Source organism: Dendrobates tinctorius, unplaced genomic scaffold, assembly GCF_039654945.1.
Source record: "Dendrobates tinctorius isolate UK_male_01 unplaced genomic scaffold, ASM3965494v1 ptg000102l, whole genome shotgun sequence".
NCBI lineage: Eukaryota > Metazoa > Chordata > Amphibia > Anura > Dendrobatidae > Dendrobates > Dendrobates tinctorius.
In genome coordinates, this window is record NW_027361770.1 from 37,015,957 (window position 1) to 37,028,549 (window position 12,593).

General features: G+C 46.5%; 1 protein-coding gene across 1 annotated transcript in view; it reads right to left on the bottom strand.

Annotated features, from left to right (window-relative positions):
- The window catches only part of CHMP5 (charged multivesicular body protein 5), an 83,842-nt gene that overhangs the window by 24,857 nt on the left and 46,392 nt on the right, over positions 1–12,593 (bottom strand). The window contains exon 2 of the mRNA XM_073587841.1: positions 8,462–8,566. Coding sequence (XP_073443942.1) covers positions 8,462–8,566 — 105 coding nt within the window. The remainder of the gene's footprint in view (positions 1–8,461; positions 8,567–12,593) is intronic.

Sequence of the window (12,593 nt, forward strand, 5' to 3'; positions counted from 1 at the left end):
TGAAAATGACGTACTGTGCCCTCTACTGAAACTGCCACCCTCAGGAACTGCTGGAAGTCTGTATGGATAGGTACATGATAGTACGCGTCTTTCAAATCTATGACTGCCATAAAACAACCTTTAAACAATATTTTTATTGTTGTATTAATGGACTCAATTTTGAATGTATGATTAATCAAAAACTCGTTAAGGGAACGAAGGTTTATAATCGTTCTGAATGTGTTATCAGGTTTCTGGATTAGAAACAGGGGAGAGTAAAACCCTCTTCCCCTTTCAGCCTCTGGAACCTCTACCAGGACATTTTTCTGACATAGGCTCAAGACTTCCGCTTCTAAAGCCGCTTGTTCGAGATGAGAAGATCTTAAGGGGGTCAGTTTAATGGTGTCCCGCGGGATCTGGGTAAATTCCAACCTAAGCCCGGTGGATATTACCTTACGCGCCCAGTCACTATTCGTAATCTGTGACCATGCCGGGAAGAAGGATGACAGTCTACCCCCCACGGGAACCGCTAGTCATTGATTTGGTTTCTTTTGATCTCTCGACGAGCGTGTAAACATATAGCCCGTACCTCGTCTCCTTCTGTCTTCCCATCTGGGTCGATCTCTAACAGGCGAAGAGTTGCGCCTTCTCCCCTGGCCAAATCTCCTTCTACCAAATGGGCGACGGTAGGACGCCGATGAAAGGTTTGGGAATCTTTTCTTGTCGTCCCCCGCCTTTTCAAGCAGCTCGTCTAAGACAGTTCCAAACAAATATTCGCCCTCACATGGAATCGCACAGAGCTTTGCTCTGGACTGGATGTCTCCCTGCCAACACTTTAGCCACAGGGCTCTGCGAGCTGCGTTAGAGAGACCTGCTGTTCTGGCGGCCATTCTCACTGCATCCGCTGAGGCATCTGCCAGGAAGGCTGCTCCCTCTTGGATGGTCGGTAGGGCCCCAAGAATTGTCTGTCTTAATGTACCCTATTTTAGTTGTGACTACAACTGGTCCAACCAGACCATCATGGACCTGGCCGTGCACGTTGAAGCCACTGCTGGTCTTAAGGACCCGGCCGCCATCTCCCAGGTGTTTTTCAGGAAAGTATCAGCTTTCCTGTCTAAGGGATCTTTAAGGGATCCCATGTCCTCAAAGGGGAGCGATGATTTTTTTGATGCCTTCGCAATGGCAGCGTCTAATTTGGGGGCTCTGTCCCAAGAACTTACTGCCGGATCGTCGAAGGGGTATCTCCTTTTGAGGGCTGGTGGTAGCGACCCTCTTTTGTCCGGTTTTTTCCACTCTCTGTGGATCAGATCCTGTATCTTTTGATTTAACGGAAAGACTCTCCGCTTCCTCTGTTCCAGCCCACAGAACATGACATCCTGCATGGATAAATGGGGCTTAGGCTCCTCTACCTCCATTGTCCCTCTGACTGCTTTGACCAGCTTGTCTACCGGTCAAGAGGCAGACAAAATCGCCCCGAGTCCTCTTCTCCTGAGGAGGACGAGGGAGATGAAGCTTGGGAGTCTCTGCTTTTTCTCCACTCTACCGAGGAATCAGACTCCGCCGGGACCTCGCCCCTTAGACTTTGCGGCTGAGACAAGGACTTTAGGGTTTCCCTCATTTCTACCCTGACAATGTCTCTCAAACTCGCCGCTACTGCGGGCGACTCTTCTGCCACTGTCTGCTGAATACAGGGGGGGCACAATCTTTTGAGGCACGCGTCCGGTAATGGGCATGCACAGAGTGCGCATTCCCTATGCTTATTTTTACTTGTAGCTTTTTTTCCCTAGAAAAAGAAAAACACAGAAGGGGGGTCCCGTCACTGAGTGAACTTTCACGAAGATCACTTACCAGTGCCACAATCAAGTACCGGAGAACGAGGGGGATTTCTTTCGGTCGATGCTCCTGTCTGCCTGGAGGAGCTCTTACGAGTGGACTGTTCACTTCGTCCCGCATTACTGTCACGGGACCCTTTCTTTTTCTGTTTGACCTGCCGAAGGTCATCCAGGGGCGGCAGTGATGTTTGCTGCTGCTGCCCTTGCTTCTGCTGCTGCTGCTCTCGATCGCTTTCCATTACCACTGCTGCTGCTGCACACTGCTGCATGTAGTAATGTGGCCAAGGCAGGGTACCCTACCCGGGTCCCGCCTAAATACCCCTCCTCCGGTCAGCAGTATCCATGCCGCGCCCCTCCCCCCCCTTAACGGAGCTCCCTACCCCAGCTGGCGCCCGACCCCGCGCCATCGGTGTTTCCGATGGGCGCCGCCATCTTGGAATCGCCGCGCATGCGCAGTGGCGCGCTGACCCGGAAGCGCCTCCTCCGCCCGCCCCCTGACGTCACCGCTACCCCGGAAACGCCGGAAGCCCCGCGGGACGCCCGGGAGCTCCGGAGCAGCGCCCGGTCGCAGCCCCCTGCACAGCGCTGCCAACATATCTGCGCCGCTGGAGCCGGGAATCCCCGGGGGGGGGTATACTTACCGGCGGCGGCTTAATTCCGGAGACGGACATCCTCCGGACGCCGCTCCCTGCTGTCCACGCCACCGCCGTGACACCCATCCTGGGCCACCGTGGCGCCTTCCAGGAGATCCGAACCAGGCCGAGGTAGGAGACCCCCTCGCTACCGGTGTCGGCTGGCCGGCCTGGGATCCAATTCTTCTGTAGGATCCCGTCCCCTCAGGAACAGGAAACCAACTGATGTGTGGGAGAGGTGCCGCCCTTTTGTATCTGTAGGTTTCCTGTTCCTATAGGGCGGATCCCCTCTCTCGTGGTGCTGTCATGGGAGTCCGAATAAAAATACATTTTTTTTATTTTATTATTTTTCCCTAACTAAGGGGGTGATAACGGGGGGTTTGATTTACTATTTATGGCGGTTTTTATTTTTGGCAGCTGTCACACGCTAAAAGACGCTTTTTATTGTAAAAATAGTTTTTGCATCACCACATATTGAGAGCTATAATTTTTTCGTATTTTGACCAACCGAGTCATGTGAGGTCTTATTTTTTGCGGGACGAGTTGACGTTTTTATTGGTATCATGTTCGGGCACATGACATTTTTTGATCGCTTTTTATCTTTTAGGGGGTGCGTTTACACCGTTCCGCGTGCAGTAAAATTGATTAAGCGGTTTTATTCTTCGGGTCAGTACGGTTACAGCGATACCTCATTTATGTCATTTTTTTATGTTTTGGCGCTTTTATGCAATAAAAACAATTTTATATAAAAAATAATTATTTTTGCATCGCTTTATTCTGCGAGCTATAACTTTTTTATTTTTTCTCTGATGATGCTGTGTGGCGGCTCGTTTTTTGCGGGACAAGATGCCGTTTTCAGCGGTACCATGGATATTTATATGCGTCTTTTTGATCGCACGTTATTGCACTTTTTGTTCGGAGGTATGATAATAAATCATTTTTTGCTTTGTTTTTTATTGTTATTTTTTAAGGGGTTCGCTAAAGGGGTTAACTAACGGGACAGTTTTATAGGGCAGGTCGTTACGGACGCGGCGGTACCAAATATGTGTACTTTTGTTTGGTTTTTTTTATTTCCAAAAAATGAATTTATTAGGGAATTATTTTTTTTTTAAATTTATTTAGCGATTTTTTAAAAATTTTTACATTTTTTTTTTTTTTTAAACTTTATTAGGTTGTCCCAGGGGGGACATCATTGTCCTGTGACAGATCGCTGAACTGCCACATCACAGATCACTGTGACAGATCAGCAATCTGTCACAGGCACTGCTGCAGATTTCCTCATGCCTGCACTTTGCAGGCACTGAGAAAGTCAGCTCCCTGCAGGCCCCCCGGAGGTCCCCGCCACCATCTTGGATCCGGGGACCTGCAGGGAAAGAGCCCCCCGCAGCAGCGCTGCACATTGCGCTGCTGTGGGGGGCTCAGGGAAGCACGGAGGGAGCCCCCTCCCTGCCAATGCTTCCCTTTAACCCCTGGTACACCGCGATCGTGTTTGATCGCGGTGTGCAAGGGGTTAACGTGTCGGAGGCGGTCCGTGACCGCCCCTGACACATAGTGCCGGGTGTCAGCTGTGATAATCAGCTGACACCCGGCCGTGATCAGTGGCGCTCACCACGAGGGCGCCGCTGATCGCGCTAGACGTACTATCCCGTCCATGGGCATAGGGTCCCGGGTCCCACGGACGGCATAGTACGCCTGATGTCAGAAAGGGGTTAAAAAAACAAATATGGCGAACATTTTTAAAATTTTGCAATTTTAAAATTTTTAATTTTTATGCCCTTAAATTAGAGAGATATGTCACAAAAAATAGTTAATAAATAACATTTCCCACATGCCTACTTTACATCAGCACAAGTTTGGAACCAAAAATTTTTTTTGTTAGGAAGTTATAAGGGTTAAAAGATGACCAAGGATTTCTCATTTTTACAACAAAATTTACAAAACCATTTTTTTTAGGGACCACCTCACATGTGAAGTCACTTTGAGGGGTTAATATGACAGAAAATACCCAAAAGTGACACCATTCTGAAAACTGCACCCCTCAAGGTGTTCAAAACCACATTCAATAAGTTTATTAACCCTTTAGGTACTTCATGAGAATTGAAGCAATGCGGAAGGAAAAAATTAACATTTAACTTTTTTTTCCCAAAATTTTTCTTTGGACACAATTTTTTTTTATTTTGTCAAGGGTCTCAGGAGAAAATGAACCACAATATATGTTGTGCAATTTCTCCTGAGTACACCGATACCCCATGTGTGGAGGAAGACCAATCTTTAGGCACACGGCAGTGGTCAGAAGGGAAGGAGCATCATTTCAGATTTTGAATGTCAAATTGGCTGTAATCGAGAGTGGACACCATGTCGGGTTTGAAGAGCATCTGATGTACCTAAACAGTGGAAACCCCTCATAAGTGACCCCATTTTGGAAACTAGACCCCCCAAGGAACTTATCTAAATGTTCATCCAATTCATCCACTCAATGCCGACTTTTATTCCCCATTGACTTGCATTGAGGTCGGGTTTCTGACGAAACTCCAACTTTTTTGCCCTAGTCAGACCAGTTTCATCCGGCTCAAATTTTGTTTCATTCGGGTTTCACGAAACCCGATCGGACCAAAGTCGCTCAACTCTAGTGCTGAGCACTTTGAACCCCCAAGGGCTTCACAGAAGGTTATAATGTAGAGCCGTAAAATTAAAAAACATGGATTTTTGTGAGTACTCACCGTAAAATCCTTTTCTCCGAGACGCTCATTGGGGGACACAGAGACTGTGGGTGTGTGCTTCTGCCGTCTGGAGGCTGACACTAAGTATACAAAAAAAGAGTTAGCTCCTCCTCCGCCGCATACACCCTCGCCCCCAGACCGGGCGTAACTCAGTTTAGTGCATAAGCAGTAGGAGAACGCGCCTTAAACTCAGGCAAGAAATTATATGTCTGAAAAAGGGGCCACCCTAAACCCTACACAAAGGATTTGTATAACTCAAAAATAAGTAAATGCCAACTGGCTAATAGGGTGGGTGCTGTGTCCCCCAATGAGCGTCTCGGAGAAAAGGATTTTACGGTGAGTACTCACAAAAATCCATGTTTCTCCTTCGTCTCATTGGGGGACACAGAGACTGTGGGACGTTCTAAAGCAGTCCTCTGGGCGGGATCTTAGCTCACCCAATCCAAGCTAATTTGCGCCCCTGATTAGAGGTGCGCAACTGCTGCCTGGAGAATCTTTCTTCCCAGGCTTGCATCCGAGGATGCCTGCGTGTGCCTCCATAGACACTAAGCAAAAAACTGAGTTACGCCCGGTCTGGGGGCGAGGGTGTATGCGGCGGAGGAGGAGCTAACTCTTTTTTTGTATACTTAGTGTCAGCCTCCAGACGGCAGAAGCACACACCCACAGTCTCTGTGTCCCCCAATGAGACGAAGGAGAAATCATATATTTTCCACAAAAATTATCTTTTCATCCCCAAGGGTAACAGGACTCCAAAAGTTATTGAGCAATTTGTCCTGAGTATGCTGATACCCCATATGTGGGGGTAAACCACTATTTGGGTGCATGGCAGAGCTCGAAAGGGAAGCAGCACCATTTGACTTTTTTGGCTGGAATTGAGATCGGACACCATGTCGCGTTTGGAGAGCCCCTGATGTGCCTAAACAGTGGAAACCCCCTACAAATGACACCATTTTGGAAACTAGACCCCCCCAAGGAGCTTATCTAGATGTGTGGTGATCACTTTGAACCCCCAAGTGCTTCACAGAAGTTTATAACGCAGAGCCGTGAAAATAAAATAATCATATTTCTTTCCACAAAAATGATCTTTTTGCCCACAATTTTTTTTATTTTCACAAGGGTAACAGGAGAAATAGGACCCCAAAATTTGTTGTGCAAATTGTTCTGAGTACACTGATACCCCATATGTGGGGTGGAACCACTGTTTGGGCGCATGGCAGAGCTCAGAAGGGAAGGAGCGCCGTTTTGGAATGCAGACTTCGTTGGAATGGTCTGCGGGCGTCATGTTGCATTTGCAGAGCCTCTGATGTGCCTAAACAGTGGAACCCCCCACAATTGACCCCATTTTGGAAACTAGACCCCCCGCAAGGAGCTTATCTAGATGTATGGTGAGCACTTTGAACCCCAAAGTGCTTGACAGAAGCTTATAACGTAGAGCTGTAAAAATAAAAAAAAAAACACATTTTTTTCCACAAAAATGATCTTTTTGCCCCCAAATTTTTATTTTCACAAGGGTAACAGGAGAAATTAGACCCCCAAAAGTTGTTGTGCAATTTGTCCCGAGTACGCCTTACTGCCATCCTTAGGAGGCAGAATGCACAAATCCACAAAAGGTGAAGAATTGGTTTTATTTTTTACGCTGTTCCTCATGCGATATTAGTGATTAGGCGACTTTATTCTTCGGGTTGGTGTGATTACAGCGATACCAGATTTATATCCTTTTTTAGTGTGTAGCTTCTGTCACTCACTAAAAGACGCCTTTTTTTGTAAGAATTTTTTGTAAGAAATTTTTGCATCGCCGTATTTTGAGAGCTATAATTTTTCCATATTCCGGCCAACAGAGTTATATGCAGGCTTGTTTTTTGCAGGACGAGTTGACGTTTTTATTGTTACCATTATTCTTCGGGTCACTACGATTACAGCAATACCTCATTTATTTCTTTTTGTATGTTTTGGTGTTTTTACACAATAAACACTTTCATAGAAAAAATAATTATTTTTACAACTCTTTATTCTAATAACTTTTATTTCTCCGCTGATGGAGCTGTATGGCGGCTCGTTTTTTGCGGGACAAGATGATGTTTTCAGCGGTACCATGTTTATTTAAATCCGTCTTTTTGATTGCGTGTTATTGCACTTTTTCCAAGTGGTATGATGATATCGCTTGGAAAAAGTATAATGTGCTACTTTTTTGTGTTTTTTTTACCGCGTTCACTGAAGGGGTTAACTAGGGTGACGCTTTTATAGATGGGATTTTTACGAACGCGGTGATACCAAACATGTGTATTTTTTTTTTTTTTTTACATAAAAATGTGTATTTTTAGGGGATTTTTTGATTTGTTATTTTTTAATATTTTTTAAAAAAGTGTTTTTTGTTTTTTTTACCTTGTCCCTTCATGGGACTTTCACTTTAGGTATAATACATTGCAATGCTCCAGCACTGTAATGTATTATACCTATGCTGAAAGCTGAAGAGACCATGCTGTGACACCTCCGGGTCATCATGGCACAGGTCGGACCCCGCGACTACATAGCGGGGACGCCGACCTGAGGCAGAGGAAGCCCCCTACCCTCTGCCTCCCCCTCTGAACGCTGCAATTGCACTTGATCGCAGCATTCAGGGGGTTAACAGCGGGGGCGAAGGGGGCGCCGCTCCCAGCCATCAGTGCAGCGCTGAACTCATGCACTGATCTGGCAGGAGAGGCTGAAATTTCAGCCTCTCTTGCCCGATCGCTGCAGTGTTTGGTCAGTCAGATTGACTGACCAATCACAGCACTTGGGGTGCAGGGACCGACTGCCAGTGTCCCTGCATCCCTTGCCGTGCCTGACAGCTGTCGGCACTGAACTATCACTGCGTGTTTACATGCAGTGACAGTTCAAAGGCAGGACGTGCACAATCCGTCCTGCCGCAGAAAGTTACCTCCTGCCATGACGGACTGTGCACGTCAATGGACATTAAGGGGTTAATATCAATTTGGTGGGGTTAAGACTCCTAACACCCTCACCAATCAGCTGTTCTACGCTCTGGCGGCAGCACTGGGTCCTGCAGAACTGATCTCGTTCGCTGAACAGATGTTCTGCTGCTCAACATGTGTACATCTAGCGGCGCCCAGAGCTTAGGACAGCTGAATAGTGGGGGTGTCTGAAGTTGGACCCACAGCAATGCAAATCCATTACTTATCCTAAGTATTTCCCTTAGTGAAGATTTAAACCACACTAATTTGCAGTTTTCTACCTTCTTCCATGAAAAAACTCGAGATCCTCCCAGTATAGTACATTTGTGCACTGGTTAATGTCCTACCTTGGAGGGTCCTTCCCTCATTTTCTTCATCTGGTCTTTATATTTCATGAGTTCGGCATCAAGCCGGGCAATCTTCTTGTCAATTGATTCTGCTCTGCCGTCAACCTTTAAGAAGAACCAATACAAAATACTGTGAGTGGCTATGCATGGACAGTACAGATATATTCAACGATCATCGCCCACATGTAGAAACCATCACTATAGAAGTGATTCTTTACTGTAAAAGCAGTGAGACTGTGGAAGTCTCTGCCAAACTTTGTGATGATTCATTCATTTATCAGAAGGCCTGGATACCCTTCTTGAACATGAATATAATACAAGGTATGGGCACTGGATTGCTGGAAGTGAATCGTTCCATTATTTTCATCATTGTTCTATTTGGAGTCAGACCTTCTAAACAGATAATTTGTTTTTTTACTAGTAAAGTGGACCCCTCCCTATTTATCTGCATGAGCCGGGAATGGCTACATAAAGAATCCATACGCTCTAGAGTGCCTGTGCTCCTCAACCATCCATAGGCAATGACCATAATATATTTCTAGGCCTTTAAAAAAAACTTTTTCTTACTATCGGCATAAATGTCACAAGCCCCCTATGGTGAGGTATATAGTAGCATATGAGTTTCTTAATCATTGCAATGATTTTGTAATGAATTATCAATAAAAAATATTTTTTATGGATATTATGGAGCTGGGCCTTGCTTCGTGATCGATTGGTTTTCCTGCTGCGCCGCTGTCTTCCATACTCCGGATTTCTGTCTACATGTGGGTGAGCTGACAAAACAACCTTTTTTTTCTCTTCTATATTTCTAGTCCTGGTTCATTCTGCATCTGAGGATTCTTCATACATCACCCAGCAACCAACAAAGTGCCAATCTTACAGCCCGTTAACTTTCCAATGAAGTTTTGGCAATATTCAAACACTGTATATGCAAGGTGTAACATAACGTCCCATTAAACTCTCAAAGCGCATAACCAGCAGGGAGAGAGAATGTAGTAATGGGATCAAAACCTCACTTTTATTAATAACATTATAAGAAAATCCAAAATACAACACAAATACAAATAACTTCAACAACCTCATGGACTGTTCAGATTCGCCTACACAGCAGCAATTAAGGCTATGTGCACACGTCCAGAATTTCCGCAGGAATTCCGCAACTCCCTGCTGCGGGAAATATGATAGAATTCCGCATGCATAATTCCCGCGTTTTAACTAGCGTTTTGTAAGCTTAATTAGCTTGCAGAATGCTAGCGTTTTCCAAGCGATCTGGAGCATCGCTTGGAAAACTGATTGACAGGTTGGTCACACTCGTCAAATAGTGTTTGACGAGTGTGACCAATTTTTTACTATTGAGGCTGCCTATGCAGCATCAGTAGTAAAAAGATCTAACGTTAAAAATAATAATAATAAAAAAAAAAAATAAAAATGGTATTATTCTCATCTTCCGGCGTCCCACGCAGCGTTCCCGATCCTCGCGATGCTCCCGGCGTTACCAGCGATGCCTTGCGACAATAACCTTTGATCACGTAGCGGTCTCGCAATACCGTCATCAAAGGTCATTGTCGCAAGACATCGCTGGGAACAGGAGTTGGCAGGAGCATCGCTGAGGCCTGGGGACGCCGGAAGGTGAGAATATCACCATTTTTTATTTTAATTCTTTTATTTTTTTACAGGAATATGGTACCCAGAGCCTGGATGAGAATCTCCTCTCCGCCAAACCATGGGTACCATCCGCACATTTTACGCTTACTTTGCGCATGGTGGACATAGCCACATGCGGAAAGTAAGTGGAACAATGCATTCCTGTGTGTACAGAATTCCCGCGATTCCACACAAAGGATGAGCATGCTTGCGTATTTTTCCGCCATGCGATTTTGCTGCGGAAAAATATGATGTCAGCTATGGTGTGAGGTTCTCACTACCATTCAAAGTACCCTCAGGGGTTAACTAGCGAATAAAGCCTGGAGGGGTCCCCGAATATTAAATATTTGGGGACCCCTCCAGGCTATATCCGCGGAAAAATATGCAGCATTAGCACAGCATGTGCGGAATGCCTTTGAATACAATGGCTTGCTTATTTTATGCGTTTTCGCAGTGTGTACGCCACATTTTCGCAGCGAAAAAACGCGGCATAATAGTCATTTATTTTATTTCATGAGTAATGGCCATATACTAGCCTCCTGACACGGACAGACAGCTCCAGCGGCCCGCACTGAGCGCTCCGTAATAGATCAGTGAGCACAGGCTGCCATAGTTCTCGGCACTGCGGCTCCCGTTTACACAGGACAATGTGCAGCCAAGAACGATGAGATTTTTGTGCAGCATAACATATCATTTCACTCGATGAACAGGCATTTTCCCACCCATCAGGTGATCGGCAGCCTGCTTACACCGCAAGATTATGGGGAACAGGAGTGTTTTTAGGATGGCTTATTTACGATAATCTTGCAGTATAAATGCTATTTTAGTCTGAATCACCATAATCGAGCAGTAGTTTTTTGTAGTGTTTTCGCATGTGATACAGTTTTTGTTACCGTCCTCTTGTTATGGAAACATGGATTTTTGTGATAACTCACCGTAAAATCCTTTTCTCCGAGACGCTCATTGGGGGACACAGATACTGTGGGTGTATGCTTGTGCAGCTAGGAGGCTGACACTAAGTGAAAAAAAGAGGTTAGCTCCTCCTCCCTCGTAGACACCCTCACCTCTATTGCGGGCGGAACTCAGTTTGGTGCCAAAGCAGTAGGAGGACAACAAAATCAGCCTTAATACAGGTACAACATATCCAGAAAAGGACCACCCTTATATCACATAAATAAATGCGTATTAACTACACAGAAACAGAGCCAACTGGCTAATAGGGTGGGTGCTGTGTCCCCCAATAAGCGTCTCGGAGAAAAGGATTTTATGGTGAGTTGTCACAAAAATCCATGTTTCTCCTTTGCCTCATTGGGGGACACAGATACTGTGGGACGTCCTAAAGCAGACCCTGGGTGGGAGATTGGCTCACCGATCCAAGCTACATGCACCTCTTGTTTAAAAGGTACGCCACCGCTGCTTGGAGAATCCTTCTACCCAGGCTCGCATCCGCCGAAGCCTGAGCATGGATATTATGTTTGGCAAATGTGTGCAGGTTGGACCACGTTGCTGCCTTGCAAACCTGTTCCTTCGAAGCCTGGTGCCGAAGTGCCCAAAAGGCGCCCACTGCCCGGGTAGAGTGCGCTCCGATCCCTGCTGGAATCGGCGTGCCTCTAATGCGGTAGGACTCCTGAATCGTCCAACGAATCCATATAGCTATGGTCGATTTTGAGGCAGCGAGTCCCTTCCTGCGCCCTTCGGGGAGCACGAACAGCGTGTCCGTCTGACGAAAGGATGCCGTCCGCGACACGTACCTCTGGAGGGCTCTTACCAGGTCTAACGTGTGAAGAGCCTTTTCCACATGGCGCACCGGTGCTGGACAAAATGAAGGCAAAACAACATCTTCATTAATGTGAAATGAGGACACGACTTTCGGCAGAAAAGGAGGGGCTGGTCTGAGGACCACCTTATCCTTATGGAAAGTGAGGAACGGAGCTCGGCAGGATAGGGCCGCCAGCTCTAAAGCCCGCCTGATGGAAGTGATGGCCACTAGGAACACCACTTTCCAGGAAAGGTACCTCAAAGAGATATCCTGAAGAAGTTCAAAATGGAGCTTCCTGCAGAACACTTAGGACCATGTTAAGGTCCCAGGCGTCCATAAGAGCCTTATAGGGAGGTACCAAGTGGGAGACTCCCTGAATGAAAAGTCTTCACCTGCAAATTGGTAGCAATTCTGCGCTGGAACAGGACGGATAAGGCCGATATTTGTCTCCTGAGGGAACCTGGGGCAAAGCCCGAGTCCAATGCTCTACCGACTGAGCTATCCGGGCTCTCTAAGCCCGACTGGAGAAAAGCCAAGATGTTGGCGATCGAGAATCCCAGCGGGGAAACACCAAGCAAGGAACACCTTCCAGGTGTGGTGGTGAATTCGTGCTGAAGCAGGCTTCTGGGCGCTAATCATTGTAGTGACCACCTCACTCCCGAACCCTGCCTGGGTTAGAATCCAAGATTCAACGGCCATGCCATCAAACACAGGGTTCCTGAGTTTGGG